Genomic DNA, 27,702 nt, shown 5'->3' on the forward strand with positions numbered 1-27,702 from the left:
TCAGCAACAGTTATTACCCCTCAACCATCAGGCTCTTGAACCAAATGGGATAGCTTCACTCAACTTCAATTGCCCCCCATCATTGAAATATTCCAGCTTTCAGGGACTGTTCATCTCATGTTCTTGATATTAATTGCTTATTTTTTAATTTTTTTGTATTTGCACACTGGTCGAGCGCCCAAGTTGGTGCAGTCTTTCATTGATTCTGTTATGGTTATTACTCTATTATGCATTTGTTGAGTATTCTGGCAAGAAAATGAATCTCAGAGTTGTATATGGACCATGATAATAAATTTACTTTGAACTTTGAACCCTTTCTTTCCCGGGATAGATCTTGTGAACCTCTTCTGGACCCTCTCCAATGCCAGCAGCTCCTTTCTTAGATGGGGGGCCCAAAACAGCTCGCTGTACCCCAAGTGCGGTCTGACTAATGGTTTGTGTAGCCTCAGCTTTGGATAATATTCCTGCCCTGACGCTCCCAGCTTTACCGTGCTTCTTTTCCCTTCCCTTGGGCGTCACGGGACCGCACGCCGTATTGGATCCTGGTGCTTTTTGAGGGATCTTCAGGAGTTAAGAATGAGGCGTAAAGTGCGTTGCTCGTGACCATTTTGTTAAGCGTTACATGAGCAAAGGATAGAAAGGAAGAGGCATAGCGAGAGAGAACAAAGGGAAGAGGAGAAACAAAGGTTTTAGATCTGATGAGAGTAATAACGTTAACCAATGAAATTGCTAGATTGAAGTCATGTGACACCCACCAATGAGAGTTTCCAGGAAAATTCACAGGCAACTGTGAACACTGAAAAACTTACTGAACTGTCACGTGTGATTGTATGAAGATGCAGTCAAGCACAAGAAAATAAAACTGCAAGAGTAAAACCAATTCCACAGCCCGATCCGACAATAGTACCACAATGAGGCGGACTCACCCGGTCGCGTACCACGTTGCACGTTCCACTCTTGGCAACGTTTCTCGGAAGCGTCCAAGCATCCAGTTTGGCAGAAGCCTCGGCAAGGTGTTGGGCGCCAGAATCACAATCAGGTTTATTAATTCTGACGTCTGTATTGCAATTCACTGTTTTGCAGCAGCAGGACAACACAAGACCTAAAATAATTGCCACAGGTTACAATGAAAAGTGTAAAAAGAGAGCAGAATCTTTCCTTTCGGTTAGTCCTGACGAAGGGTCTCGGCCCGAAACATCGACAGCGCTTCTCCCTATAGATGCTGCCTGGCCTGCTGTGTTCCACCTGCATTTTGTGTGTGTTGTTGTTTGAATTTCCAGCATCTGCAGATTTCCTCGTGTTTGCAGAATAATTTGATGGTGTTCGTGGGCTGCTGGAGCATTCAGAAATCTGATGGAGGAGGGGAAGGCACTGTTCATTGAGTGTTTATCCTCCTCCCTGGTTCAGCTGAGAGGCACACACTGTAAGGGTCCTGTGACCTTTGACAGGGTGGATGTCTGCCCCTTTGGGAAAGGAGTCACGGTCTTGTGATGTAGCCGGCAAATCCCCCTTTTCATTGCGAGCTGGGCCTGACGTGGACACCAGGCTGCTGAGTCCTCGCCCTCTGGCCGTCCTTCCTCACCTCCCGAGGCACTTCTCCTTCAATGCTTCCGCTTCCTGCACAGGCTACCCTCTCCCTCAGGATCCTGCCCCTTCCTTGCCCTATCCCGCTGCCTGCTACCTTCCTCGTGTGCAGCAAGAGTAAATAAAATCTGGGTTGAGAAGAGAGGAGGAGGACGGTGCAGACAGATCTGAACTGCTTCTCACTGTTCCCTGGAGCTTCACGTGGCTGGGCTTGGGGAGGTGGAAAGTGTCCCGTTAATATGTGTGTACTGCATGGGAATAACAGGAAATGGAGGATTGTATGGAATGATCTATAACATCTGTTTCTTTTTACAGTTGTGTATGAGCATCGGTCCAGACTGGAGCGCTCCCTACAGAAGGAACGAAACGAGCACAAGAAGACAAAGGAAGGTTAGCCGTTTCCCTCCGGTCAGGTGTATCGTTTAAGTCTCTGCAGTTAACACCTCAGTCCTAAAGTAACCGACATTGTGTAGTCACGTTGTTGAGATTGGCTACTGATCAATACCCACTTTAATACAAACCAAAAACCTCGTCTCACTGTTTTGAGAACAAGGTAGGCTTCTTGAGTCACCAAAACATAGAAGGTGTCTGGCTCAGCTGAGGGTAGCAGCTTCCTCGCTCTTTACTTCATCCCTCCCCCTCCAAGTTTCACCTGTCACCTGGTGTTTCTCTCTCCCCTCCCACCACCTTTAAAATCTACTCCTCAGCTTTTTCTCTCCAGTCCTGCCGAAGAGTTTCGGCCCGAAATGTCGACTGTACTTTTTTCCACAGATGCTGCCCGACCTGCTGAGTTCCTCCAGCATTTTGTGTGCGTTGAAGGTAGCAGCCAACAAACTGAAGCCTAATGTGTGTGGGAGTACAGTCAGAGAGAGCCCCTGGCGGCTTACTGCCCAGTGACATTGCCCCCTTGAGGTGAAAAGTGCCCACAGAAGAGATAAAAAGAGAGAAGGCGCAGACATTGCCGTAAGAGGGACAAACAGAGCCTGTAGAAACGGTGACCCAGAGGAGAGTGAGGAGGAGTGACAGCGTCCTGGGGCTCTGTGCCCAGAGAGAAGGAAACAATGCTTGAGTGAAAGAAGGCCCAGGACACTGTCTTCGAAAGAGAGAGAAAAAAGGTGCCTGTGGGGGGGGGGGGGGGGGGGGTGGAGACGGGGCCCAGGAACAGTGTGCCTCACAGAGGGGCACAACGGTTGGGGACTGTGTTGCCCCAGTGAGGAACATTGACAGTGTTCATAAATCAAGCTCAGTTGGCTGAGTCGTGCTTCTCAGTGAAGAGTTGTCTGCACCCCAGGAAGGAACCATGTTGGGGCGGCTCGATAGCATAGCGGTTAGTGCAGCAACAGGTTCAATTCCCTCTGCTTCTGTAAGGAGTTTATACGTTCTCCTCGTGACCGTGTGGGTTTCCTCTGTGTGCTCCAGTTTCCTCCCAACTCCAAAGATGTACGGGTTACTAGGTTAATTGAGCGCATGGGAATAATTGGACACTGCGGGCTTGTTAGGCTGGAAAGGCCTGTTACCACGTTGTATCTCCAAGAAACTAAACTGTTCCTGTTTCACAGGGGAATCAGTTATTTCGGCAGTGCAGGTGGTTTTAGCTCAAGACTGGAGGAGATGCCAGGTTGCGATGTTTCAATTCACTGGCTGTTGTTGAGAGGAGGTTTCATTGTGTTTTTTTAATATACAAAGTGGTGTCACGTTTCAAAGGGAATATTCTCCTTTTGTCGACCTTCAGGCATGTTCTTAAAAAAACTAGCTGTCAAATTAGGAGATTGTGCTGTGGATCCAGGATGTTGTTGTTTATGTTTTGGGTGGGTTGCTTTTGACTGGAGTGAGCAAGGGCAAGACTGATCTTGCCTTCGATGGAAACAGTCACTTCCCAAGTTCCTGTGCAGCAACTGCAGACGCTGCTGGTGGGTTCCAGCGTACCACAGCCTGGCTCCGACACAAGCCCATGCTCGGCTGACTCCGCGGCCTGTAGGCAAGACTCTCAAGGAATCTACAACTCGTCTCCTCCGTATCATTTAATACTTAATTTTACTTGCGCGGTTTGTCCTCCATGGGATGTTTGTCAGTCCTCTTTGTTTATTGAGACAGGCGGCTCAGCAAGTCCCCCCCCCCCCCCCCCCGCCCCACCTCAATTTAATCCTACCCTAATCACGGGGCAATTCACAATGACCAATTCACCTACCAACCGGTATACCTTTGGAACATGGGTGGAAACTGGAGCACCTGGGTGAAATCACTGCGGTCACAGGCCGAACGTACAAACAGACAGTGGCGGGAGGGTGACGTGGGGGGAGGAGACTGTGCTGCTAATGCCTTCCATTTCTGCTTGCCTTTAACTCCTTACGGGGAACCAGCGGGAACTGAACCCGAGTCGCTAGCACTGTAAAGCGTTGTGCTAACCAGTACGCTACTGTGCCGCTTTCGTGTATAGTTATTCATAAATTCTATCGATGTACTTATTTTCCTCTACATGCCTGCAAGAGAATGAATCTTAAGGTAAAATATGGTGACCTGCGCGTACTTTGGAAATAAATTTACTTTGAATTTTGATATCTAAGTATGCAGTTCAGGCACAGCTGAGTTTACTCTGATTAAAGATCCCGTTGCCTCGGGCTGTACCTTGCTGGCTTGGTACTTAACAAGGTGAGGGAGATCTGTTTAGTATTATGGTGATTGTCCTCCAGTCTAGATCAATAGTAATGTGTGTGCAGCATAGCAAGTCTTTATTTTTCTGTCCAGCTCTTCTCCAAGTGACTTTGAGTTGGGTCAGGCTGGATGTGGAAGTGGTTCTGAATCAGCTGGCTGGGATTGTGTTCAAACATCAAGTTTCAGTGTTTGTCCCTGCGCTGCGATTTAGACGGCTGTGATCAGTGGGCCGTGGTACCGCAGCAAAGGGAAACCTCCCCTCCCAGGCGTGTGGTCACAAGGCCTGTGTGATGACCCGTCCCACCTAGAACTTAATTACTGCCCGTTACGCCACTGGCATTTAGGGCAGCAGTGAAGGCCCTCCATTTCTGTCGGTGCTCGGGGCTTCCTTCATCGTTCGTAGCTTTCCTCTCGGTTTTCACCACTGTCAGTCATGCAGGTCTGGGTGGAGACTCAGGAATACCGTCACAATCAGATGTAGGATTCTTCATTGCTGTTTCCGTAACACTTGGTAGCCCTGAGCTGAACTCTCGAACCTGGAGGGCCAGTGGACCACTCTTAGTCTGGCCTCTACCCTTTGACCTGTTTGGTATGGGTGACCCTACCAAGAGCCAAAGCGTAAAGCCCAGACTCCAGCCAACATAGCTCTCCGGGTCATTGAGGAACACAGGCCTCCAAACCCAATGACAAGGTTGTGGTCCTCTTGGAGGTTGTACGTAGAACAGTACAGTCCCAGGCCCTTCGGCCCACAATGTCTGTGTTGGGCATGAAACAGAGTTTATCTAAATTTCTGCCTGCACATGATCCATATCCTTTATCATGTGCCCATTTAAAAACCTCTTAAACACCTCCGTTGTATCTGTTTCTGTATCAGTCTTCTGGTAACCTGTTCCAAGTACCCACCACTCTTTGTGGGGGGTGGGGGGGAGAAGAAAAACACAACTTGCCCTGCCTATCTCCTGTAAACTTTCCCCTTCTCACCTGCAACAACTTAAAATGCTGGGTACCGGGTATAGATGATCTTTCAGTTGAATGTTTACGCTCTGAAGCCCTCTGGTGTTGCTGTAGTTTCAGAAATTAGAGCAATTAAGGAACTGACACAAATCTTTAAAGGAGATTTTCTAAATTTACATTTAAGTGCTTTATTTCTGCTCCCTACAGAACTTGCCTACATTGAATTACACCTGACACAGTTTATCTAATGATTTAATCTGCTCTGACCTATAATTAGCTGCTCTTCCTACCTCATTGTCATCTGAAAATTTTGAAGTCGAACTCTTCCCCCTCCACCCAAACCATAATAAAAAAATGTTGCACGTAAAAGAGACTGTGTCACAGAGGGGAAAAAAATGGGAACGTTGGATTGGTCTGGGAGCCAGAATAGACTCAGTGGATCAAATGGCCTCTTGAGGAAAATAACAAAGCCCCTGGAAAACTTACCTGTGGCATTTGCTGGGCAACTTCTTCTGGCTCATCTCTCTGCCACTTCACTCACTCCGTTTGTTAGTGAACTGGGCAGAAGGTGAGCTCGTGCCTGCAGAGGTCCCCTGGGTCTGGCAGAGCTTGTGGGGGCCTTGGCCAAGGAAGTATTTATTTATCGAGACCCAGTGAGGAACAGGCCCTTCCGGCCCTTTGAGCTGTGTTGCCCAGCAACACCCCTCCCCCATTTAACCCTGGCCCAATCATGGGACAATTTACAACGACCAATTAGTCTACTAACTGGTACGTCTTTGGACTGTGGGAGGAAACCGGAGCACCCGGAGGAAACCCACGCGGTCACGGGGAGAGCATACAAACTCCTCCTACAAGCAGCGGGAGGGTGGTGTGGAGGGAGGATCGGCTCTGTTAATGCCTTCCATTTCTGCTTTCCTGTTATCTGTGAAAGAGTATAATCGTTTGTGCTTCCTGCGACTCCTACTCTGCAGCCACACCACAAACAGTCCCTTATTTCAAGAGGAAATCCTGTAAGGGCTGCTGAGCTTTACATTTTAAGCTGAAAACCTTTGTGTCAGAACCTATGTGCTTAGCAGCTTTGCCGGCCCCCTGAAATCAACCCCCCCAGGTGGGGATGCAGTGAAATTAAAAATGCCCCCAACAGGACCTCAACCTCGTCGTTGGGTTTGGAGGCTTGCGTGCCTCAATGATCCAGTGAGCTACATTGGCTGGAGTCAGGGCTTCATGCTTTGGCTCTCGGTAGGGTCACCTACGCCGAGCAGGTCAAAGGGTAGAGGCCAGACTAGGAGTGGTCCACCGGTCCTCCAGGTTCAGGGGTTCAGCTCAGGGCCAACAACCCTGACTGGTCAAACAAAACTGTTAGGGAAACAGCAGTGAAGAATCCTTCTACATCTGAGTGTGATGTATTCCTGAGTCTCCACCCGGGACGTGTGTGACTGACGGGAGTGAAAACTGAGAGGAAGCTACTGAGACAACGAAGGAATCCCTGAACTCCGCCTGAGGTGGGCGACTTTCAGTGCTGCCCTAAATGCCCAGTAGCGTAACGGGCATTAACTAACCAAGGCTCATAAAGCTAAGACAGTCGCTACTAAATCCAGTCCACCTTTGCCCACAGAATGGTGGGAGTGCGGAGGATGCAATGGTGCACTTAACGGGAAACGGGGTGAGTGTGAGGAAGGAAGGAAGCGCAGGGATTTGCCGGTACTCTGTGTGGCACAACAGTAGACGAAGGTTTATGTGGAGAACGGACGGTGACAGCAACCCGTCGGCCGGACGACCGGACTCTGCTTTGGAAGGGTGCCGGGGGATGTGTGAGGAGGGACGTGGATATGAAATAAAAGCAGAAAATGCAGGGGAGTGTTGAGCAGGTCGGAGTATCGGCGGAACAATAAGTGGAGACAATGTACCAGGTAGAGAACTGCCAGAGATGAGAGTGGAGGGCACGATGGGAGTCTACAGAGGTGGGGTGGTAGCTGGGTTTGCAGAGCCTCTTCTCTCCTTGGCATTATGGGGGCTGCAAGGTAAGGAGCCATCAGGTCCGTCACAGAGGCTCCAGATGGCTGTGGATCAAGAGGGGTGACCCTTGGACCGAGCCAGAGTCAGCTCAACCCTGGCCGGGTCACCTGGGTGAGGTTGATATCGAGAGACCCAAAACGCCCGATGGCCCCCACCTCACTGATGAAGTGCCCCAGCGCGTCCTAGAATGTACCTTGGGTTTAGGTGGAGGATTAGAACGGAGCCAGGGAAGAATGTTCTCTAGGATGCTAAGGTCGTAGAACTCAGTGCCCAAAAGGGTGGTAGCAGCGGAGGAAACGCTTAAAGAGTTCTTGATTGTCCGTTTGAAGGTGCAGGACCTTCAGGGCTACCGATCCGCTGCTGGAAGGCGGGACTAGGCAGGATAACTCCTCAGTGGTCAGATCCAGTGTCAGAGGCTCAGCCGTGGGGCGTGGAGTTGAGAAGAAAGTTTTCCACTCAGAGCAGAGTCAGTGCTCTGCGAGAGGGCTGGAGCTCCTGTGTATTTCATGAGTCGGTTCCGAATCTGTACGTAGTTCACCACGGGGCTGGTCCCTGTGCCCGGAGAGGGGGTGTCCAAAACAAAGTAATGGGAGCCCTCAGGCCCGCTCCCTATTCAGCAAGAACGTCTCAATTTTTACTTCACTGTCGTTTGCCTTTTTGTTTTGTGGCTTCGCTAGTTTTTTTTCCCACTTGTGCAATTTGTTCTGTGCGTTGGGGTTGGGGGGGGTGGTTTAATGTTGGAAGGAGTTCCACGGTTTTCTTTGTGTAGTGGGCTGTCTGTGTGGAAGATGAATCTCAAGGTTCAAGCACACATACTTGGATCACAAATGTACTTTGAACCTTTAACCTTGGTGCTTTCCATATCTAAAAACGTTACCGACCTCTGCCTCGGACGCACTCAGTGACCGAGCTTCCCTGCCCTTGCACAGTGAAGATTTCAAAGACTACTTGGGTTCTGGGTGAAAATCTTGCTTCTCAGCTCAGTCCGGAATGGCTGGTCCCTGACCTGATGCTATTTCCCTCGTTCTGGAGAGAGGAAATATCAACTCTCTACTTTGTCGAGTCTTTTAAGAATCTTAAGAGATTACTTCTTGTTTTCCTAGAGCAGGCTTTCCCAACCTGGGGTCCATGGACTCCAGGCTTAATGGTGTTGGTCCATGGCATAAACATGGTTGGGAAGCCTTGGTCCAGTGTTCATAGGTCCAGTCTGTTTACGCTCTCCTCATCAGACAAGCTGGTGAACCTTGACTACATTCCTTTACACCATGTACATCCTGCTCTGGGTAAGGAGACTGGATCTGTATGCAGTATATCAGATGCAGTCTCACCAGGGCCCTGTGTAGCTGGAACACGATGCCTCTCTTCTTTTGTAATCTAATCTTCTTTTAATAAAGGCCAGTGTATGCCTTGCCTTGCTAATTGCTTGCAGATCTTTCAGGTCAACTTTCAGAGCTCTGTACCAAAGGACATCAAGTTCCCTGGACACCAGTACCACCCAGCTTCCTGTGGCGTGTTAAAATATATATTTGCTCTACCGGGCCCCAGTGTCGGCCTCAAACTCTTTAACCACGCTGTCACTTCCTTGTGACTCTGGTCCTCCCCCCACTCCCTCGCACCTCTGCTCTCTAAATGTGGTGCCTTGCATCATTCTGACTGCACTAATTAAGCACAAGTCAATCATTGGATGTATCGCACATCCTGCTTATTGGCCGCTTGTCAGACTTGCCGTTCCAGCTAACAAACTCTGCATCGTGGGCAGCCATCCCTGCCCTCAGCTCGGACGTTCCTGCTTGGAGCCCTCCAAACCTCCTCTTCTCACCGTCTTCAGTTCACATACCCCTTTAACCGAGGTTATTTATTTTCTTATCTTTAATAATCTCCCTCTTTTGTCCGGAATCATTCTTTTTGGTTTGATAATAATCCCGTAGAGCACTCTGAGTCATTTTAACATGCACACAATGTATGTAAATAAATACGAGCCATGCTTGTGGTGGCTGTGGTGAACTGCTGGGAGACGCATCCATTCTTTGGTGCCAGGCTCAGTTTAAGGATGTCCAGTTACAACGCCTGTCCCTTAGCTACCCGTGTTCTGCAGCCAGTGTAAGATGTGAGAGGACCAGAGTATAAGTGCAAGGAGGTAATGCTGAGGCATTGGTCAGACCACACCTGGAGTATTGTGAGCAGTTTTGGGCCCCTTACCTAAGAAAGGATGTGCTGGCATTGGAGACGGTCCAGGGGAGGCTCACAAGAATGATCCCGGGGATGAAAGGGTTAATCGTGACGGCCTTGAGCCTGTACTCTCGTTGGGGTTTGGAGAATGAAGTGGAGGGGGGGTGGATTTCGTTGAAACCTGTTGAATATCGACAGGCTTACATGGAGTGGATGTGGAGACGGTGTTTCCAATAGTGGGGGAGTCTAGGGCCGGAGGGCACAGTCTCGGAGTAGAAGGACATCTCTCCAGAACAGAGTTGGGGAGGAATTTCTTTAGCCAGAGGGAGGGGAATCTGTGGAATTCATTGGCACAGAAGGCTGTGGCATCACAGGTTATGGGGAGAAGGCAGGTATGTCTGCTCCTGTGCCTTGTGGTCTGATGGACATATTGATGACTGCCTAATGCTTAGAATATTAAAAGCATCTACCTGTTCCTGATGATTGTTAATTCACTTCCATTTCCTCCCGTCTCTGCAGATTTTCTAGTGTATAAATTGGAAGCTCAAGAGTCATTGAACAAAGAGAAGGTGAGTACCCATTTTATTTATAAATGTATCTCTTCATCTCAAAGCTGAAACTCATCTCCTTTCAAAGCCTTCCTGTTTATAGATGCAAATCCTTTACCGCCTAACCACTGACCTCGATTAATCTGATCTTCTCTCCTTGTCTTTTCATCCTCACTGTTAAGGCTTTGCATACAGTGATGTGAATTCTGCAGGACTTTCCTGGATGTGAGATTCACAGTGAACGGTTAATTGGGAGAGCAGTCGGGTGGGTGAGATGTGTCCCAACTCCCGTGCCACCCCGAATTTTACACCCCTACTGGTTTCAGCTGGAGACTTTTGGCGTAGGAAGGTGCGAGATCAGTCGCCTCCGTGGAAGGAATCGAAAAGCGGGTGTGAGGATTCAGAAAGAGTCTGGACAGAGATGGCATATGAGAGAGCTGGGCATTCATGTTGATGATGCACAAAACAATAGTGTGCAGGTGTGGCATGAAATTAAGAAGACAAATGGCAGCTGGGGTCTGGAGTTTAACAGCAGAGAAGTATTGTTACAAATATACAGGGTATTGGTGAAGCTGCATCTGCACATTGTACAGTTTTGATTCTCTTATCTAAGAAAGGTTGTGGTAGTCTTGGAAGCAGTCCAGAAAAGATTCAGTAGGCTAAGTCATGAGATGGGAGGGTTCTCCTTTCATGAAAGGTTAAAAAGCATTGTTCGAAAAATTCAGATTCTGATTTGTTTGTTGCACGTCTATCGAAAGCTACAGTGGAACGTGTCGTTTGCGTTAACAACCAACACACCCAAAGTTGTGCTGGGGGCAGCCCGCAAACGTTGCCACACCTTCTGGTGCCAACATAGCATGACCGTGACGTTCAGCTGAACAACACAGGCAGGAACGACAACACCAAAAGAAGACGGCAGCAGCAAATCAAACTTCTTTCCCACCCACTCACGCACAGACAGGCCCCCAACCTCAGGACATGCCTCCTCCAGGCCTCCAGCCTTCAGACACTGTCTGGACTCGCAGACTTGGAAATATCATCACTCTGACCTCAGTACAGGCTGTCCCAGGGGCTTGGACCTTCAGGCCTCTGAACGTACAAGCTGATCCATGGGCTTGGGCCTTAGGGCCTCTGACTGTACAGGCTGACCCAGGGGCTTGGACCTTCAGGCCTCTGAACGTACAAGCTGATCCATGGGCTTGGGCCTTAGGGCCTCTGACTGTACAGGCTGACCCAGGGGCTTGGACCTTCAGGCCTCTGAACGTACAAGCTGATCCATGGGCTTGGGCCTTAGGGCCTCTGACTGTACAAGCTGACCCAGGGGCTTGGGCCTTAGGGCCTCTGACTGTACAGGCTGACCCAGGGGCTTGGACCTTAGGGCCTCTGAACGTACAAGCTGATCCATGGGCTTGGGCCTTAGGGCCTCTGACTGTACAGGCTGACCCAGGGGCTTGGACCTTCAGGCCTCTGAACGTACAAGCTGATCCATGGGCTTGGGCCTTAGGGCCTCTGACTGTACAAGCTGACCCAGGGGCTTGGGCCTTAGGGCCTCTGACTGTACAAGCTGTCCCAGGGGCTTGGACCTTCAGGCCTCTGAACGTACAAGCTGATCCATGGGCTTGGGCCTTAGGGCCTCTGACTGTACAGGCTGACCCAGGGGCTTGGACCTTAGGGCCTCTGAACGTACAAGCTGATCCATGGGCTTGGGCCTTAGGGCCTCTGACTGTACAGGCTGACCCAGGGGCTTGGACCTTCAGGCCTCTGAACGTACAAGCTGATCCATGGGCTTGGGCCTTAGGGCCTCTGACTGTACAGGCTGACCCAGGGGCTTGGACCTTCAGGCCTCTGAACGTACAAGCTGATCCATGGGCTTGGGCCTTAGGGCCTCTGACTGTACAGGCTGACCCAGGGGCTTGGACCTTCAGGCCTCTGAACGTACAAGCTGATCCATGGGCTTGGGCCTTAGGGCCTCTGACTGTACAAGCTGATCCAGGGGCTTGGGCCTTAGGGCCTCTACCTCTGGACCAGCTGACCCAGGGGCTTGGGCCTTAGGGCCTCTGACTGTACAAGCTGACCCAGGGGCTTGGGCCTTAGGGCCTCTGAACGTACAAGCTGATCCAGGGGCTTGGGCCTTAGGGCCTCTGACTGTACAAGCTGACCCAGGGGCTTGGGCCTTAGGGCCTCTGACTGTACAAGCTGACCCAGGGGCTTGGGCCTTAGGGCCTCTGACTGTACAAGCTGACCCAGGGGCTTGGACCTTCAGGCCTCTGAACGTACAAGCTGATCCAGGGGCTTGGGCCTTAGGGCCTCTGACTGTACAAGCTGACCCAGGGGCTTGGACCTTCAGGCCTCTGAACGTACAAGCTGATCCAGGGGCTTGGGCCTTAGGGCCTCTACCTCTGGACCAGCTGACCCAGGGGCTTCTCCCATTAGACCTCTAACTCCGTTCTTGCCGAGGTCTGGACTTCAACCTTCGGCTTTACCCTTGACTCTCCCATCACCCGCCAGCTCCTGCTCCTCACTCCGGTATCTGACCCTCCACTTCTCCCATTCCAGTCTCGGCCCAGAAGGTCCGGATGACGCATGTGAACAAGGGATGATAAAACTGAAATCTTAAGGGAGAACGATAGAGCAGCTGTGGGTCTGTTTACACCGGTGGAGAGTCTCGAATAAGGGGACATGGTTACAAGATTAGGGGGTAGCTGGTTAGAAACCGTCTCACAGAGGATGGTAAATCCCTGGAATGGTCTACCTGAGGTTTTAGTGGAGGCTGGATGACTGGGGCTAATTAAAGAGGAGGGAGATAAATATTTGAAATATTGGAGACTTGAGAGCCTTGAAGAACTGGGGCAAGGGGAGTTGAAACTTGAGGCAAATCAACCGTGTTCATACTTGAAGGACCAGGTGGCGTCATCCTAATCCTGCGTCCTTGTGGTGGTGTTTATTTCATTCGGCCTCCGGGCTGTGTTCTCGTTCCAGTTTGTGAAGCGTCTGCTTTATCCACTCTGTGCCTTTGACATCCACTTGCTGCCGCGATGGCAGGACGGAGGCCGAGCTGGGTGTACATTGAGTTGGGGCTTAGATCCGGCCAAACTGTAGGAAGGATTTCGGGCGTTGTGTCCGAAGCCCATGTTAACTATTGAACTACTTGGTGAGAGGAGACCCTCACTGGAGACTTGGGGACAAAAGGCTGGGCTGCTGTTCCAGCTCAATACCAAGAGAGGACTACACTGCCAGAGGTGCCTCCTTTCAGATGGTACCAAGTGTCCTGAGAGCTGCTTTGGCCACTTGAGATTGAAGACAGGACTGATGTTTAAGGTGGTCAGGGAGGGCCTGCTCAGTGCCTTGCTTGATTGAGAGTTTATATGTGCAAATCGACACATCAAATAATTATTTCAGTGACTGCAAAGTGCTTTGTGTCTCGAAAGTTGCTGTGTAATTGCGAGTTTGCCTCTCTCTCTCCAGTGCCGGCGAGGGCTTGTTTACTTGAACGGTGGGGTTTTTTGACCGTCAGTCAGGGGCCCAGCTGTGTGGCAACCTGCTGGTGCCAGAGGAGTGTGAGGACAGCCTGAGCCGAGGGCAGCTGCCTCCCCTCGGCCTGGGGCTCCTGAGCTTCACAGACTCCCTTCTGTTCCCATCGACTGCCGGGTCCCCGCTCGCTCTCGCTGAAGTAACTTCTATTTTAGGAAGACTCGATTGTTTGTTCGGAGCAGTAACATTAAAAGCTGCTTGGCCACAATCCAGCACACTCCCTGGAACAGGAAGGAATACATCCAGGCCCTTGGAGGAAATGTCCGGGGATTCTGATCCCTGGCTTATTGAAAACTAACCACAATTCAAAACAGTGAAGATTCGAACTGGGATTATTGATTTCTGTTTTGTTCTCTCTGTGATGTGGTTGCCTCTGGTAGTTACTGTCTGTTTCTAAGCAATACTTCAGTCGGTTCCTGCCTGAGCCAGACACTCCAGAGTTAGTTGTAAATTGAACATATTGCCACGTCTCTGGAACCGTACAGAAGCCAAGATGAGGAACTTCTTTTCTGAAAGGACAATGAGTTTTATGATTACATGACAGCTTCAGTTATTACCTGACATTACATTTTCATTCCATGCTCCGCTTAAGCCCCCAAGTTGTAGGCATGGAATTTGAAAGGTATAGTCTGGATTGTCACTCAACTGGTTACTCGTCAAGTAACACAGCCGCTCTGTGGCCAGTGCTTAAACCCAGTTAGGACACTGGTTCTTTAGGACGGAGATGAGGAGAAACTGTTTTTCCCAGAGAGTGGTGAATCTGTGGAATACTCTGCCCAGGGAAGCCTTTGAGGCCTCTTCACTAAATATATTTAAGATACAGTTAGATAGGTTTTTACATAGTAAGGGAATTAAGGGTTATGGGGAAAAGGCAGGTAGACGGAGCTGAGTTTACGAACAGATCAGCCATGATCTTATTAAATGGCGGGGCAGGCTCGATGGGCCGGATGGCCTACTCCTGCTCCTATTTCCATGTTCTTATGATGCCCCATCAGTGCTTGACCACATAGTTTGTCTGCCAAAGTTGATGATGTTTTTTTTTTTGGATAGATGCCAAGGAGTACAAGGCAAAAATGTGATGCTAGCATTTCATTCCAAGAGGACTAGAATATAAAAGCAAGGATGTAATGCCAGACTTTTATAAGGTGGTGGTCTGACCACGTTTAGAACTTTGCAGGTGGTTTTAGGCCCCATGTCTAAGGAAGGATGTGCTAGCGTTGGAGATAGTCCTGAAGATGTTCATGCAAATGATCCCAGGGACAGAATGATTATCAAATAAGGAGCGTTTGATGGCCCAGGGCCTGTACTCACCGGAGTTTAGAAGGATGACAAGGAACCTCATTGAAATCTACCAAATCTTGAAAGGGCTGGATGGAGTGGACATGGAGAGAATATTTCCAGTAGTGGAAGTGTCTAGGACCAGAGGGCACAGTCTCAGAATAGAAGAGCATCAGAACAGAGATGGGAAGGAATTTCATTGCCTTAGACAGCTGTGGAGGCAGAGTCGTTGAGTATATTTAAAGTCGAGGTTGATGGGTTCTTGATTCATGAAAGCATCAAAGGTTATGGGGAAAAGGCAAGAGAATGGGTTTGAGAGGGATGATGAAGCCATGGGAGCAGGTGGTGGATGGTCGTATGAGCAGTCGGTGCATATCACAAGTCCTGGTTATGGAACCCCTGACGCCAGGCAGACACTCTCTGAAGAGTATTGATAATAGCTGGGGCCATCTGTCTTGTAAAGATACTGCCCAGAAGAAGGCAATGGCAAACCATTTCTGTAGAAATATTTGCCAAGAACAAGACCATGATCACCCACGTCATATGACACGGCACATGATGATGACGTCATATGACACGGCACATGATGATGATGTCATATGGCACGGCACATGATGATGATGAAGATGTGTATGATTTTATGGTCTGTGATATTAGTTACCATTATTCTTGTGCTATATGTTATCCCAGTACAAGAAAAACATTCCCAACAGGAACCTTTCTGTCACCCAAGGAACAGAATTAACACTAAGTAAACCAAGACCGCTTGGATCCAGTCCCTTCTTTTCATTCTTTCTCCCCTTGATCCCGATGTATCCAGAAGTCATTGGGTTCCCCCAAAACAACTTAATTAGCTCGATCTGATTGGCTCCCAAAATACTCTGGGCTCTATGTGGCTGAAAGGACCAGGGAGTATCATCGAATGGAAGACGGGGTGAAGAATTGCTGTTGGGTTTGGGGCTGCGGTACTGGGATGGAAGCTGTTCCTGCGGATGGGGCTGGAATGCTGTTTTGGGATTGCACTGGTTTTAGTGGGGTGGGGGAACTGGGCTGGCGTAGTTGGCTGCAGGTCCAGGCAGGGAGGGCATGAGGGAGAGGTATGAGAGCGTGCGTGAATTTTTGAGGTGGGTCGCCCATTTTATGCGGCCTGTGTGTTCAGCTTCTGAGCCTTGAGCATTGGCTAAACCACCCTGGTGTGATTTTCTTGCAGCAAGATGCCATGAATCGATACAGCGCTCTCAGTTCCCAGCATAAGATCCTGAAGGTGGGTATGACTGCTGGTACAGGAACCAGCCGCAGCTCCTCGTGAGATGGGGCGGGTGGGGGCTGTTAGTCTTTCTTTAAGTTATTAATACTGGGCGGTGTTGGGCAGTCGCAGTCCAGTTCCCAATAAACGGAGAGCAGATTCTGGGCACTCACATTGCTGCAGCCTGGGCTCAATTCAGAACGTTTGGCCTTTTAGCTGATGTTACTCTGCTGGCGCTTTGTCCCCGGTTGCCTGTTACCCGTTGTTGAAGGGCGAACTGGTGGGGACAGACAGTGAGACAATTCAGCACCATCAGAAGACCCTTTAGTCGGTGTCTCACTTGTCAGCGGCTCATGGTTCTGTTTGCTCGCTGATGACTTCCACTGTCGTTTTGTGCTCTCACCCTCACCGTAAGCCATTGATGCAGAATTAGGCCACTCGGCCCATCGAGTCTGCTCTGTCATTCGATCGTGGCTGATTTATTACCCCTCTCAACCTCATTCTCCTGCCTTCTCCCTCACAACCTTTTGAAAACCCTGAATAATCAGGAACCTACCTACTTACCTCTTGCTTTAAATATATCCAACAACATGGCCTCTACAGCCGCCTGTGACAATGAATTTCACAAATTCACCACCCTTCAGCTAAAAAAAAATGCTCCTTATCTCTGTTCTAAAGGAACATCCTTCTATTTTGAGGCTGTTTTTGCTGGTGGGAGAACCTAAAACTAGTGGAGACTTCCCCTCGCTTCCCCGGTGTTTGTTCCTTCTCTGCAGAGGCATCACAGAGCAGCCGAATCCCATGCTGGCTCCACATCCAGCAAGGCTTGTGGCTCTGCCCAGATTGTTTCCCACCCACTCTCAACCGAGGCCCACCGTTAACATCCTGACCGATTGGCGCCCCCCCCCCCCCCAACGCAGACAGGTCCTGTGGGAGCCCCCGTGACCTCTGTGCCTGATGTCTCCGCTCCCTGCGCGTCCCGCAGTGAGGGGGCTGTGGGATAGTGAGGAGGACTCTGGACTGACGCACACCGTTGCTTCCGCAGAACCAGCACGACGAGGTGAGGAAGCAGTTCGCGGAGCTGCAGGTCCAGCACAACGGCCTGCAGCTGGAACACAAGAAGGCAGCCGAGGCCCACAGCCAGCAGTTCCTGAAGTTTCGCCAACAGAAGGAGCTGGAGATCAGCAGCCTACAAGGTGTGTGTGTGTGTCTGCGTCTGCACTTCGTGTGTGCACAAGTGCCGTAAATTCAGAGGCGCCCAGCACGGAAATAGGCACTCTGACACACCACGTCCGTGCCAGACCTTTTGTCCATCTGGTGTGTGTGTGTGAGACAGAGACAGAGTGTGTCTCAGCTCTAACGTATGTGCGTCGTCAGTGTTTGCGTCTACAGGTGTCCTCCGTTTTTCAAACGTTTGCTTTACGACAGCTCGTTGTTACGAAAGACCTACATTAGTACCTGGTTTTGCTAACCAAAGAGCATTTTCACTTTTACGAAAAAAAGATGCCCGCTTTATATGTGTGTTTACCCCAAGAAAGACTACCATGACCGTGAAACCTTATGTGGGCAGTTATATGTGTATGCGTGTACGTGCCAATTTTTTTCTCCAAATTGATTTCAGCTCGCTGTCTTCCCAATTTTGATAAGTGAAACTACACCGTACATACAACATTTCTATTTTACATGGGCTGTATATTTATCATATCATTCCTGCTTTTACTATATGTTCGTGTATTTTAGGTTTTATGTGTTATTTGGTATGATTTGGTAGATTATTTTTTGTGTCTGGGAACGCTCAAAAATTGTTCCCATATAAATTAATGGTAATTGCTTCTTTGCTTTACAACATTTCGGCTTACAAACGGTTTCATAGGAACGCTCTACCTTCAGATAGCGGGGGAAACCTGTATTTACTCTTTCCCTCCTTATCTCCATTTCATTGCAACTATGCCGTATAGATTTTACACAGATATTCGATCCAGACAGGAAATATACATTGTGCAGGAGAGGATAAGAATAGCTTTCAGCAGAATCCTTCTTACTTTTACTATTCTGTTAAATTCAGAGTTTGACACTGACTGACCGTAACCTCTAGACTGAAAGACCTACTACATCTGGCAAAGTAATGGAAACCATCTTCTCCGAACCAGTAACAAGGCACTGAAATGTGAAATAGGAGCAGAGAAGCCTGCAGGTATCCAGGAGGTCAGGCAGCGTCTTTAAAGAGAGAAGCAGAGTGCTTTAGTTATTGATTGAGATACTGAGCAGAGTAGGCCATTCAGGCCTTCGAGCCGCTCCGCGCAGTATTCCCCCTGATTCAACCCTGGCCCAGTCAGAGAACAATTTACAATGATCAATTAACCTACCAACTGGTGTGTCTGTGAGATGTGGGAGGAAACCAGAGCACCCGGAGGAAACCCACACGGTCACGGGGAGAACGTACAAACTCTAAATAGGCAGTGGCGGGAATTGAACCCGGGTCACCTGCACTGGGAAGTGTTGTGCTGACCACCGTGCCGCCCCAAGTTAACATTTCAGGCCAATTATCTTTCAACTAAATGAAAGTTTGGTTTTGGAACAAGTCATAATAACACCGGGGGGTGTTGTGTAATGAGCCATTGCGTGTGATGGACCTGCTTTGTGTATGGATTTGGTGGTGTTGAGTGCTCTCTCAGGGGATGGATGTGGTAAATCTTCTGATGAAGATTTAAGACGTTCATCTGGCTTCTCTTTCCCTGATGCCGTCCGACCTGCTGAGAGTATTCAACATTTTCTGTTTTTATTTTGGCAGCTTGTTGATTTTGGCCTTCAGTCAGGCATACCAGTCTTGGTGCTGACGTTGTTATGGGAACTCGCTTGGACAGTGATCTGAAGCAACAGGTGCCAGCACTCGGTGCTGGCGTGAGGTCTGGTGCTCGCCAACAAGCCGTTGGTTAAGACTTGTGCACCAGCCAGTACTCCGTCCGTTTGAGTAGGGCATCGCAAGCGCCAGATTCCCAGACTCTCGTAGCTTTACTATAGTCAGAGATTATTGGGGGGAGGGTGTGGGGAAAGACAAACTGACCAGTAGATGTTTGCTTGGTGGACGTCCAAGAAGGTTGGAAGGAAATGCTGAGTGCCTCCTTGAAGAAATTCCACGTCCCTACTGACCCTTGGGACTCCCAGGCTCGCAATCACCCAAAGTGGTGAATAACCATGCAGGATGGTACTGTGAACTTTGGTTGAATGCTTCGGGACAACACAGAAGCAAGTCACCACGCAAATTACTCACCTCATTAGGTGCCCACAGACTCATTTGTGGAAGGACCTTCAGTTCCCACATTGGCTGTGTCAGTTACCTCGGACTTCACAAAACCGGAATGGGATTAAGTCACCCTTGGTCCTGAGGGATTGTTGGAGGAGATGATGGTGATGAACAAGGCGGTGTGTATTGGCTGAGGGTATGGTCCAGGTCATGTTGTACAAGAACAGAATGAGGGGAAAGTCATTTGGCTCCCTATACCTGCTCAGTATTTCCATTAAAGATCACGACTGAACTTCTCCCCCTAACGCCATTTTCCTGCCTCATCCACAGAGTGTTGAGAATGTGGGAATGAGCTGCCAAAATGAGGCAGGTACAAGAATGTCTTTTCAGAAGTACTTGTCTGGGCAGGTGGAGGAGCAAGGCTTAGAGGAATGTGGGCTGAATGCAGGAAATTGGGACTTGCTGGGACTCATTGGACCAAAGGACCTGACTATCCCTGTATCCTCGATTCTTCTGATGTGTCTTTGAATGAATCACTCATTGATTCCATTCAAAAGAGACATTTAAAGGATCTTTAAATTTATTTTAAAGGTATCACTGACTGGTCCAGAGTAAAGAATGCCCTCATTGGAATGTTCATCACTCTCATTGCCTGCCCCTCACTTGAAGACAGTGACCTGTGATTCTGCTTCTCTCAAGGTGGGGATGGGGGGGGGGGGGGGAGGGGGTAATCTTTTCCATATCTGTCCTTGTTGAACTTCGTGTGTTTTACTGAGCTCAGTTCTTATCCTTCAAAACTCCAGAAAACAGAGGCCCCAGCCTACTCAGTTCCTTCTCACTCAGCATCCTAGGATCTAGCCTGGTGAATCTTTGCTGCACTCCCTCTCTGGCAAGTATGTCCTCCTGTTTAGAAAAGGAGGCCAGGATTGTACACAGTACTCTAGCTGTGGTCTCAGCATTACACGTGTAATTTTGAGAAGGTATCTGTATCATTGTTCTCTAATTCCCTTGCAATAAAAACAGTCTTATTTACCGTTTTGGTTGCCTGTGGCATTTGTGTGCAAGGTTGCTCCAATCCTTCTGAGCAATAACATTTCCCAGTTTCGTCCATCTAAAAGCATTTCTACTTTTGTCTCTACTGAAGACCGTAAACTATATTTTAACACATTGTATTGTGTGTTGCTGCTCACCAATTCAGCTTTTCTCTATCCCCTGGACACCTCTGCTTCTCATCATCACTTAGCTCTGTCAAGTCAACGTTTTGCGCTGAGCCTCACCATTGATATGGATTGTGAGCAGCTTGGAGCCAAGCACCAGTCCTGTAGTCTCCCATTTGTCACCGTCTGTCGTCCTGAGGTGGATCCTATAAGAGATTGTTTGGGATAAACAAACCCTCAATCCATAGTAGAATAATACCCCCAATCCCATACTTGTTCAGCAACCCTGAAGGTATAATTGTATTAAAAAGCTTTCTCAAAAGCCAAATGCTCCACAAGCATTGGTTCTCTTTCATCTTCTCAGCTTGATCTCTGCACAGAGATCTCGTAAATTTGTCTTGACGTTGGCCAGCTGAGTGAATACACAATATGTTTAAAAGACATTTGGTTTTGTTGAAATGGAAAGATGTTTCTGCTCCTACTTTGATACAATGGTTCTCTCAGGTGATGTTATGTCTTAGTTTGGAGAAAATCAGAAGTCGAACTTTTGATCCTCGATTTGATTTTGGGAAAAGGTGGGGTTCGTTTGCCCGCTACTTTCATCTGATTTGAGTTAATTCATATGGTTTCCTTCCAATTTTTGTTTAAATGCATTTGAGTTGGCAGATTGATGTTTTTCTTTCATGGAAGCTTGTATGATGTATAGCTCCAGGGTTGTGCTCCCAATGGGTTTTTTTTTCTCTTAGAAGGAGTTCTTTTTTCAAAAGAAAATATTCTTAAGACTTTATTTTTTCTTCTTATTATTGATATATTGCTTAGCTTTATTAATCAGTTATTTGCTAATTTAATTCTTCATTGTACATATTGACATACTGACTTGATTACCTTAATGTACTTTTTTGTTGATCTTTAATAATAATTAATAAAAAAGACTTTAAAAATTAAATGAAAAGACATTTGGATTATAACATGGATAGGAGAGAAATGAGCCAAACGTGGGCAAATGGGACTAGTTTAGTCCATCTTGGTAGGCATGGACAACTTGAGCCAAAGTTGTTTTATGACTCGATGGCCGTTTGTGTACGCAGACGCTGTTGTGGACTTGTGTATGGTTTCAGTGTGTACACAAGGTACTATGTACTGGTTCTGGTGGTCACCAAGCAGTGTTGTGTAATGGCTCAGTGGTGGGGTTATGTAATAGCTCAATGTATGGACCAGAAATATTGATAGGGTTGAGTGTCAAATTCAAGATATATAATCAGGCATTGCTAAAAGCTGGATGAAACAAAGCATTGGAGGAATTGTCTTTACAAACTGTTCATATTTGAGTTATCAGGATAGGAAAGGATTCACTTTCTCCTATCTTCCTCCTTTAATCTTCCTCTTAGCTTTTTCACAGTGCCTCTTTTCTCTTTTACTCAAGTACACACTTCCTCCCAGCTTTGCCGTTTTGATATGGAGTGTTCAGGTTAATTGGTTAGGATTGGTTTCTTTCTCCAGTTCTGTAATTGCTGTATCTGAACCCTTTCCCCTTCCAGAAAACATCCTAAAGCTGAGGCAGGAGAGCAGGCAGCTCCGGAAGGCCCACCAGGAGATGCACGACCAGCTGGCGAAAGCTCAGGTACGCACCAGTGACTGGAACGGCTTTGGTTCATCTTTACAATCCCAGTTCCAAGTCTCCAAGAGAGCCATCTTTTATCTGTGTCAGCTTGGTTGGAAATTCAGGTGCATAATTCCCTCTAACTCAGTGCCTGTATGGATTGTTAGAACAGCTAGAACTGATGGCCCAGAAGGCTACAATAGCATCGAGGCTTTCACTCATTTAATTCTGCTCCCAGAGGGTTTTTGTCTCATTGCAATGTCCAAATCTGTCATCAGAACTTGAAGAACTGCCACTGTTTCTAACTGCCCCACTTCGAGATTCTCTTCCTAATTGGACCTTTGTCCTTATTTATTAATTATTAAGTCTTGTGTATAGTTTTTTGCTCTAAATAAATCATTGGAAAGGTCTATGACCAGAAAGAGACTCGGTGTTGATAGATAGATAGATAGATACTTTATTCATCCCCATGGGGAAATTCAACTTTTTTCCAATGTCCCATACACTTGTTGTAGCAAAACTAATTACATACAATACTTAACTCAGTAAAAAATATGATATGCATCTAAATCACTATCTCAAAAAGCATTAATAATAGCTTTTAAAAAGTTCTTAAGTCCTGGCGGTTGAATTGTACAGCCTAATGGCATTGGGGAGTATTGACCTCTTCATCCTGTCTGAGGAGCATTGCATCGATAGTAACCTGTCGCTGAAACTGCTTCTCTGTCTCTGGATGGTGCTATGTAGAGGATGTTCAGAGTTTTCCATAATTGACCGTAACCTACTCAGCGCCCTTCGCTCAGCTACCGATGTTAAACTCTCCAGTACTTTGCCCACGACAGAGCCCGCCTTCCTTACCAGCTTATTAAGACGTGAGGCGTCCCTCTTCTTAATGCTTCCTCCCCAACACGCCACCACAAAGAAGAGGGCGCTCTCCACAACTGACCTATAGAACATCTTCAGCATCTCACTACAGACATTGAATGACGCCAACCTTCTAAGGAAGTACAGTCGAGTGAGCCATGAGAGGCACCCATTGGTCAGTTGTCTATCTCATGAAATATTTGGTCAATAATCTCGCTCGATCAGATCCCTTCAACAGGAGACTTGAACGTGGTGCTTTTTCAAGAGATTCATTCAAAATAGTAGAACATCCACTTCCTGAAGTCATTCTAGCCAAAGAAGTCTTGTAAAATCCCAAACAATTCTTGACCTTTTGGAGAAGGAAGTCTGATTGACAGGTTCCAGCTGTGAAGGAACCTATCTCAGCAGCTCAGGATGTGACCCCCTTCGCCACATTATCAGGGGTGTAAGGATCCCACTGTGAATGTCAGCGATGATCACATTGAGAGAACGACATTAAAGTACCAGTTCATTGGTGCCATTTTCCTTATTCTTTTTCTTTAATCGTGCTTCAAGTAAAGGCTGTGGAACTGGTGATAGTGGAGTTCTGCACGTTCTCGCTTACGGCAGACGTTGTGCCACGAGATCTCTCTGTCACACATCGCTCCCTCTGAGCAGAGTGCTGGCTCAGGGACCCCCTCAGGCGGAGGTTCAGTCCGTTTTGGCCCCCTGGTGCAGCTTGAACGAGGAAGTCGACTGACAAGGTTAAAGTGCGCGCACCTGCTACAAAAGCAGCAACCAGATTCCTCCACCAAATGGTTAATTACCTCTGGCTTCTGGATAGTGTGGAATTTCCAGAGGAACCCTGGGGTTGGAGGGGAACACAGCGAAAGGATTGGTGGCCCTTGTGGACTGTGTCGTAGCGAAGTGGCTGATTGACGAGCAGGACATCTCGTGGAAACATGTCACTGTACAGTGATCGATAAGAGTTCAGCCCACTCTCCAGGACTGTGCCCGGACTGAATAAGCAGGTTGCCATCATTTTCCCATGCAGCCCACTCCGTGGGACTGTGCCGGAGCTATTTTTAACCGGCGTCCCTGATGAACACTGTTCCCACACTTCACTGCCCTGCTGCTTCGCTGCCAGCTGCAAGCGTTTTGTTGCCTCGGCTGCATTTAACTCCCTGCTGTCAGTGGTGTGGGCCTGTGGCAAAGTGGGGGAAATGGTCAATCCTAGAAGCATCTTCCGGTAACAATTCACTGGGTCTCGGGACAGGCAGGAGGCTTCCCGGTGATCTGGGAAGTGGAATAGAAGGTTTTCCTTTAGTGGCAAGGGTGGTTAGGTACACACATCCTGAACCCAGCACCACAGTCCAAGACTGTACGTGTCCCGGCCACACCTCACCTGCCTGGAGTGGGAGTGGGGGTCCAGCCCCCACCTGGACAATCAGCTGTCTACAGACAACTCTGCTACAGAACGCCCAGCGGCCTGTTAATGGGGGATCGGAGACAAACACTGTGGCAGTAGGACCTGATCTCCTCCCGGTCCTTAAGTCCCCGGGTGGCGGTTTCGAACAAGAACCGAGACCTAAGAGCTTCACGCAGAGATATGAGACACTTTAAAACCTGGCGAATCTGCTCCCAAGGGGAATTATGGAACACTGAGCCAGGGAAATATAAATAGTTTCTAAACAGAGTTCCTAGTTGTGTGGCCCAGAAGTGATGGGAGATCCTGAGCTCGTTCAGGCCTCGGGGTTGGTGGGCGCAGGGTGTGGGTACGTTGCCTGTCCACGTGCTAGTTTTTCTCACTGTGTCCTGGTTGGCTGGGATAGTTGCTGTGTCCGTGTAGTATTTCTCCAGGCTTACCGAACTCTGTCATTCAGTGGTAAACACTGACCGTCCTCTCGACTCGCCCCTCTCTTTCTGTCTCCGCGTTGCACAGTCCGAGTCAGACCCCTAACTGTTTGGTCATGTTTGTGTTTCCAGAGCCAGGTGGAAGAGTTCAGGCAACTGAAGCAAGCTCTCAACGGAATGCCAAGTTTCAAAAGCCCCGGACTGAAGCAGGAACAAAATCAGGCAGGCCACAGGCAGCCCTGGGGTCCTGCAAGCAGCCAGATGAAGTTCACTGAACAGAAGGTGCAGCTAATTTAAGGCAAAACATTTTGAGATTTTTCAGTCCGGATTTGTTAGTTAGTCTCTCGGTGATTCCAATTATTAAATTGTTTTCACTGGGATTCAGCTCATTAGGGAGATAAAGGTGTATTTTGTGTAATCCCAGTAAAATCTATTGAAAACAAATTGACAGGGGAATTGTTTTTAACATGCAGTAGTTTTGTTTAATATATCACCTTCTACAGGGCCCTGCATTGCCCATCACAGTCTGAAGCGGTTTTGTTCTGCTCCTCTGGTAAAGGGTCGGAGACGGCCCAAAGCCGTGAATTGAGGTGGCTCCCAGGGCTGTGACATGAGGGTTGGGGATTCACTCTGTCCCCTGCCCACCAGACGCTGCTCTAGACCTGAGCGAGGTGTGATCAAGGCCACTGGAGTGTTTCCGACTTGGAAAGATTTCAAAATGAGCCCCTTGGAAAGAGGTTCGATTTTTTTCTTCTCCCCTCTCCTGCCCGCCCCAGAGTTTCTGGCCACTCGGGGAGGGGACACTGAGGCACCAGCTCAGGGGCAGTGTTCAGTAGTGTCAGGCCCTGTGATGGCTGGTACCCCATTTCCCTGCCCTCTGTACTGTCCTCGCGGAGACTGGAACGTCCCTCAGAACAGTCAGATGTGACTGTGGGTTCTATCTGATTTTGAGGCATCAGACTGTTGAGGATGCTCTGTTTCCAGCGTGAGGTCCCAGCTAACATCTTCTGGCTCTTTGACAATACTGAGCTATTCTGACACTAAGGTTGAGGGGAGTCTGCTCCCCAGCAGACTGGTGCATTTCTGGGTTTGGGTTCCAGGTTACTGACTCAGTGAGTGATGTGAACGTGACTCTTTCTGGTTAGCTCTGTTTGGTCAGGCCCCCAACTTTGACCTGGAAAGATTTCAAACTGGGACCACAAGGCCACAAGACGTAGGAGCGAATTAGGCCATTCGGCCCATCGAGTCTGTTCCGCCATTCCTTCATGACCGATTTATCATCCCTCTAACCCCATTCTCCTGCCTTCTCCCCGTAACCTTTCATGGCCTGGCTAATCAAGAACCTGTCAACCTCCGCTTTGAATATACCCAATGATCTTACCTCCACAGCCGTGTGTGGCAGTGAAGCTCACAGATTCACCACCCCCCAGCTAAAGAAATTCCTCCGCATCTCTGTTCTAAAGGGACGTCCCTTGCTGTGCCCTCTGGTCCAGACACCTTACGTTTCAGAGTTATACAATGAGGAGTGGAGGTAGGGGTGGGCCTTCCCGCCTCCCTGAACTGCATCCAGCCAGCAATGTCACAGTTATTTGTGGACTCCAACTCCATTACCTTAGGCTTCTGGTTCTCAGCCTCAATGAGAAGCCACTGCAACTTTGTTGGAATTCCCTACCCCCACCATTCTCAGTCCCTACGTAAATGGCTGCTTGGAGCTCGGTGGAGGAGAGTGATCTAGCTACCTTGCTCCTCTTTCCAACTCCTCAGTTGTTTCCGTGGCCAAACGTCCTGAGTTGTGGAAGGGCTAGGTGCTCGGTTCCTTGAGTCAGAACCCATTGCAGGTTTCCTTTCTGCTTGCTCCCACCTCGCCGTCGAACCACGGGCCCATCGCGGAGTTGTCACTGGCTCTCTTCCCGTTCCGCAGCCGCCGCCGTCGGAAAGGGGGGAGCGCGCGGCGACTCCCAGGAGACTTGCAGAACAAGATGTGGGCGGGCGCCCGGCCCAACCGAATGAGGGGCAGCAGGAGCGTCCCGCGCCGAAGACCACGCCCGCCCGGGAGCCGAAAGACCAGCTGAGCCTGCAGGAGGCCGGAGCCAATCACAGGCCTCGGGTCACCAGGATGGTGAATAACCTGCACCCAGAGAACCAGGTGAGGGCTTTGCCTGCTGTAGAGCAGGGTTTGGGGTCTGTGCGTGACTGTCGTTGCTAATGGTAACTGGACGAAAGCTGAAGGAGGTGACTGCAAGACAGCAATTGATTTGCAAATTAGTTTGCAGAGCCTGAAGCTGCTCTGTGCATTTAAGGAGTGCCTTGTACCAGACACTTGTGATCTGAGGTTGCGATCTAGGCAATTAGCTTGCGAACCGTTTCACTGCCAGTCGAGGTGACAATCTCAGCACACAGTTGTCGGTGTTTCTCTCTGGGAGTACTCGGGTTTGTACCGGCCCCTGTTGGCCTACCTCAGTCCTGACCTTCAGCTGACCTCTGAATTTTATTGGTCTGTGTTTCTTTGGCTCTTAGGGATTCGTAGAAGGCGTCTATTTCGATAGGTTTGTTTAGGGAGCGATCAGAGAACCATGCTTCTACAGATTCTTGTGCCTGCTCCTTGTTTGGCTGTGCCAGAACCTCCTCGGTGTCCCAGCTGAAGTGATGTCATTGTTGGCTCTCTTCTGATAACTCTGTAAACAAACATATTAAAACAGGCGCAAGCCAATCGAAGTCAGAGGTCAGAGGTCAGGGGTAGCCAGTCAGGACCGAGGCAAGCCAACGGGGGCCAAATAAACGAGAGCACTCCCCGAGAGAAACACAAACAACTGCGTACTGAGGATGTCACCTCGACTGGCGATGAACCGTCTGCAAGCTCGGCCAACACCCCGACCTCACACGCCTCAACCCGAGTCACAAATATTCACCACCAGCCTAAACCTGCGATCTGTTCCCAGGAATCGTCGGACGGTATTTGTTACTGGTTTATTATTGTCACACGTACCAAGATACAGTGAAAAGCTTGAAGTAGAACTGTTTATACG

The 27,702-nt window shown here is 48.9% G+C and overlaps 2 protein-coding genes across 5 annotated transcripts in view; one reads left to right on the forward strand and one right to left on the reverse strand.

Annotated features, from left to right (window-relative positions):
- The window catches only part of LOC140718190 (olfactory receptor class A-like protein 4), a 36,613-nt gene extending 35,597 nt beyond the window's left edge, over positions 1 to 1,016 (reverse strand). The window contains exon 1 of the mRNA XM_073031632.1: positions 927 to 1,016. The gene's annotated coding sequence lies outside the window, so the exon portion shown is untranslated. The remainder of the gene's footprint in view (positions 1 to 926) is intronic.
- The window catches only part of LOC140718321 (Golgi integral membrane protein 4-like), a 53,862-nt gene that overhangs the window by 8,589 nt on the left and 17,571 nt on the right, over positions 1 to 27,702 (forward strand). For 2 of the 4 annotated variants that reach the window (XM_073031895.1, XM_073031896.1), the window contains exons 2-8: positions 1,900 to 1,974; positions 9,895 to 9,944; positions 15,943 to 15,996; positions 17,024 to 17,174; positions 21,918 to 22,000; positions 24,809 to 24,958; positions 26,598 to 26,822. In XM_073031895.1, coding sequence (XP_072887996.1) covers positions 1,900 to 1,974; positions 9,895 to 9,944; positions 15,943 to 15,996; positions 17,024 to 17,174; positions 21,918 to 22,000; positions 24,809 to 24,958; positions 26,598 to 26,822 — 788 coding nt within the window. The remainder of the gene's footprint in view (positions 1 to 1,899; positions 1,975 to 9,894; positions 9,945 to 15,942; positions 15,997 to 17,023; positions 17,175 to 21,917; positions 22,001 to 24,808; positions 24,959 to 26,597; positions 26,823 to 27,702) is intronic. The other 2 variants (XM_073031897.1, XM_073031898.1) reach the window with 2 other exon arrangements.

This window comes from Hemitrygon akajei, chromosome 29, assembly GCF_048418815.1.
Source record: "Hemitrygon akajei chromosome 29, sHemAka1.3, whole genome shotgun sequence".
Classification (NCBI taxonomy): domain Eukaryota; kingdom Metazoa; phylum Chordata; class Chondrichthyes; order Myliobatiformes; family Dasyatidae; genus Hemitrygon; species Hemitrygon akajei.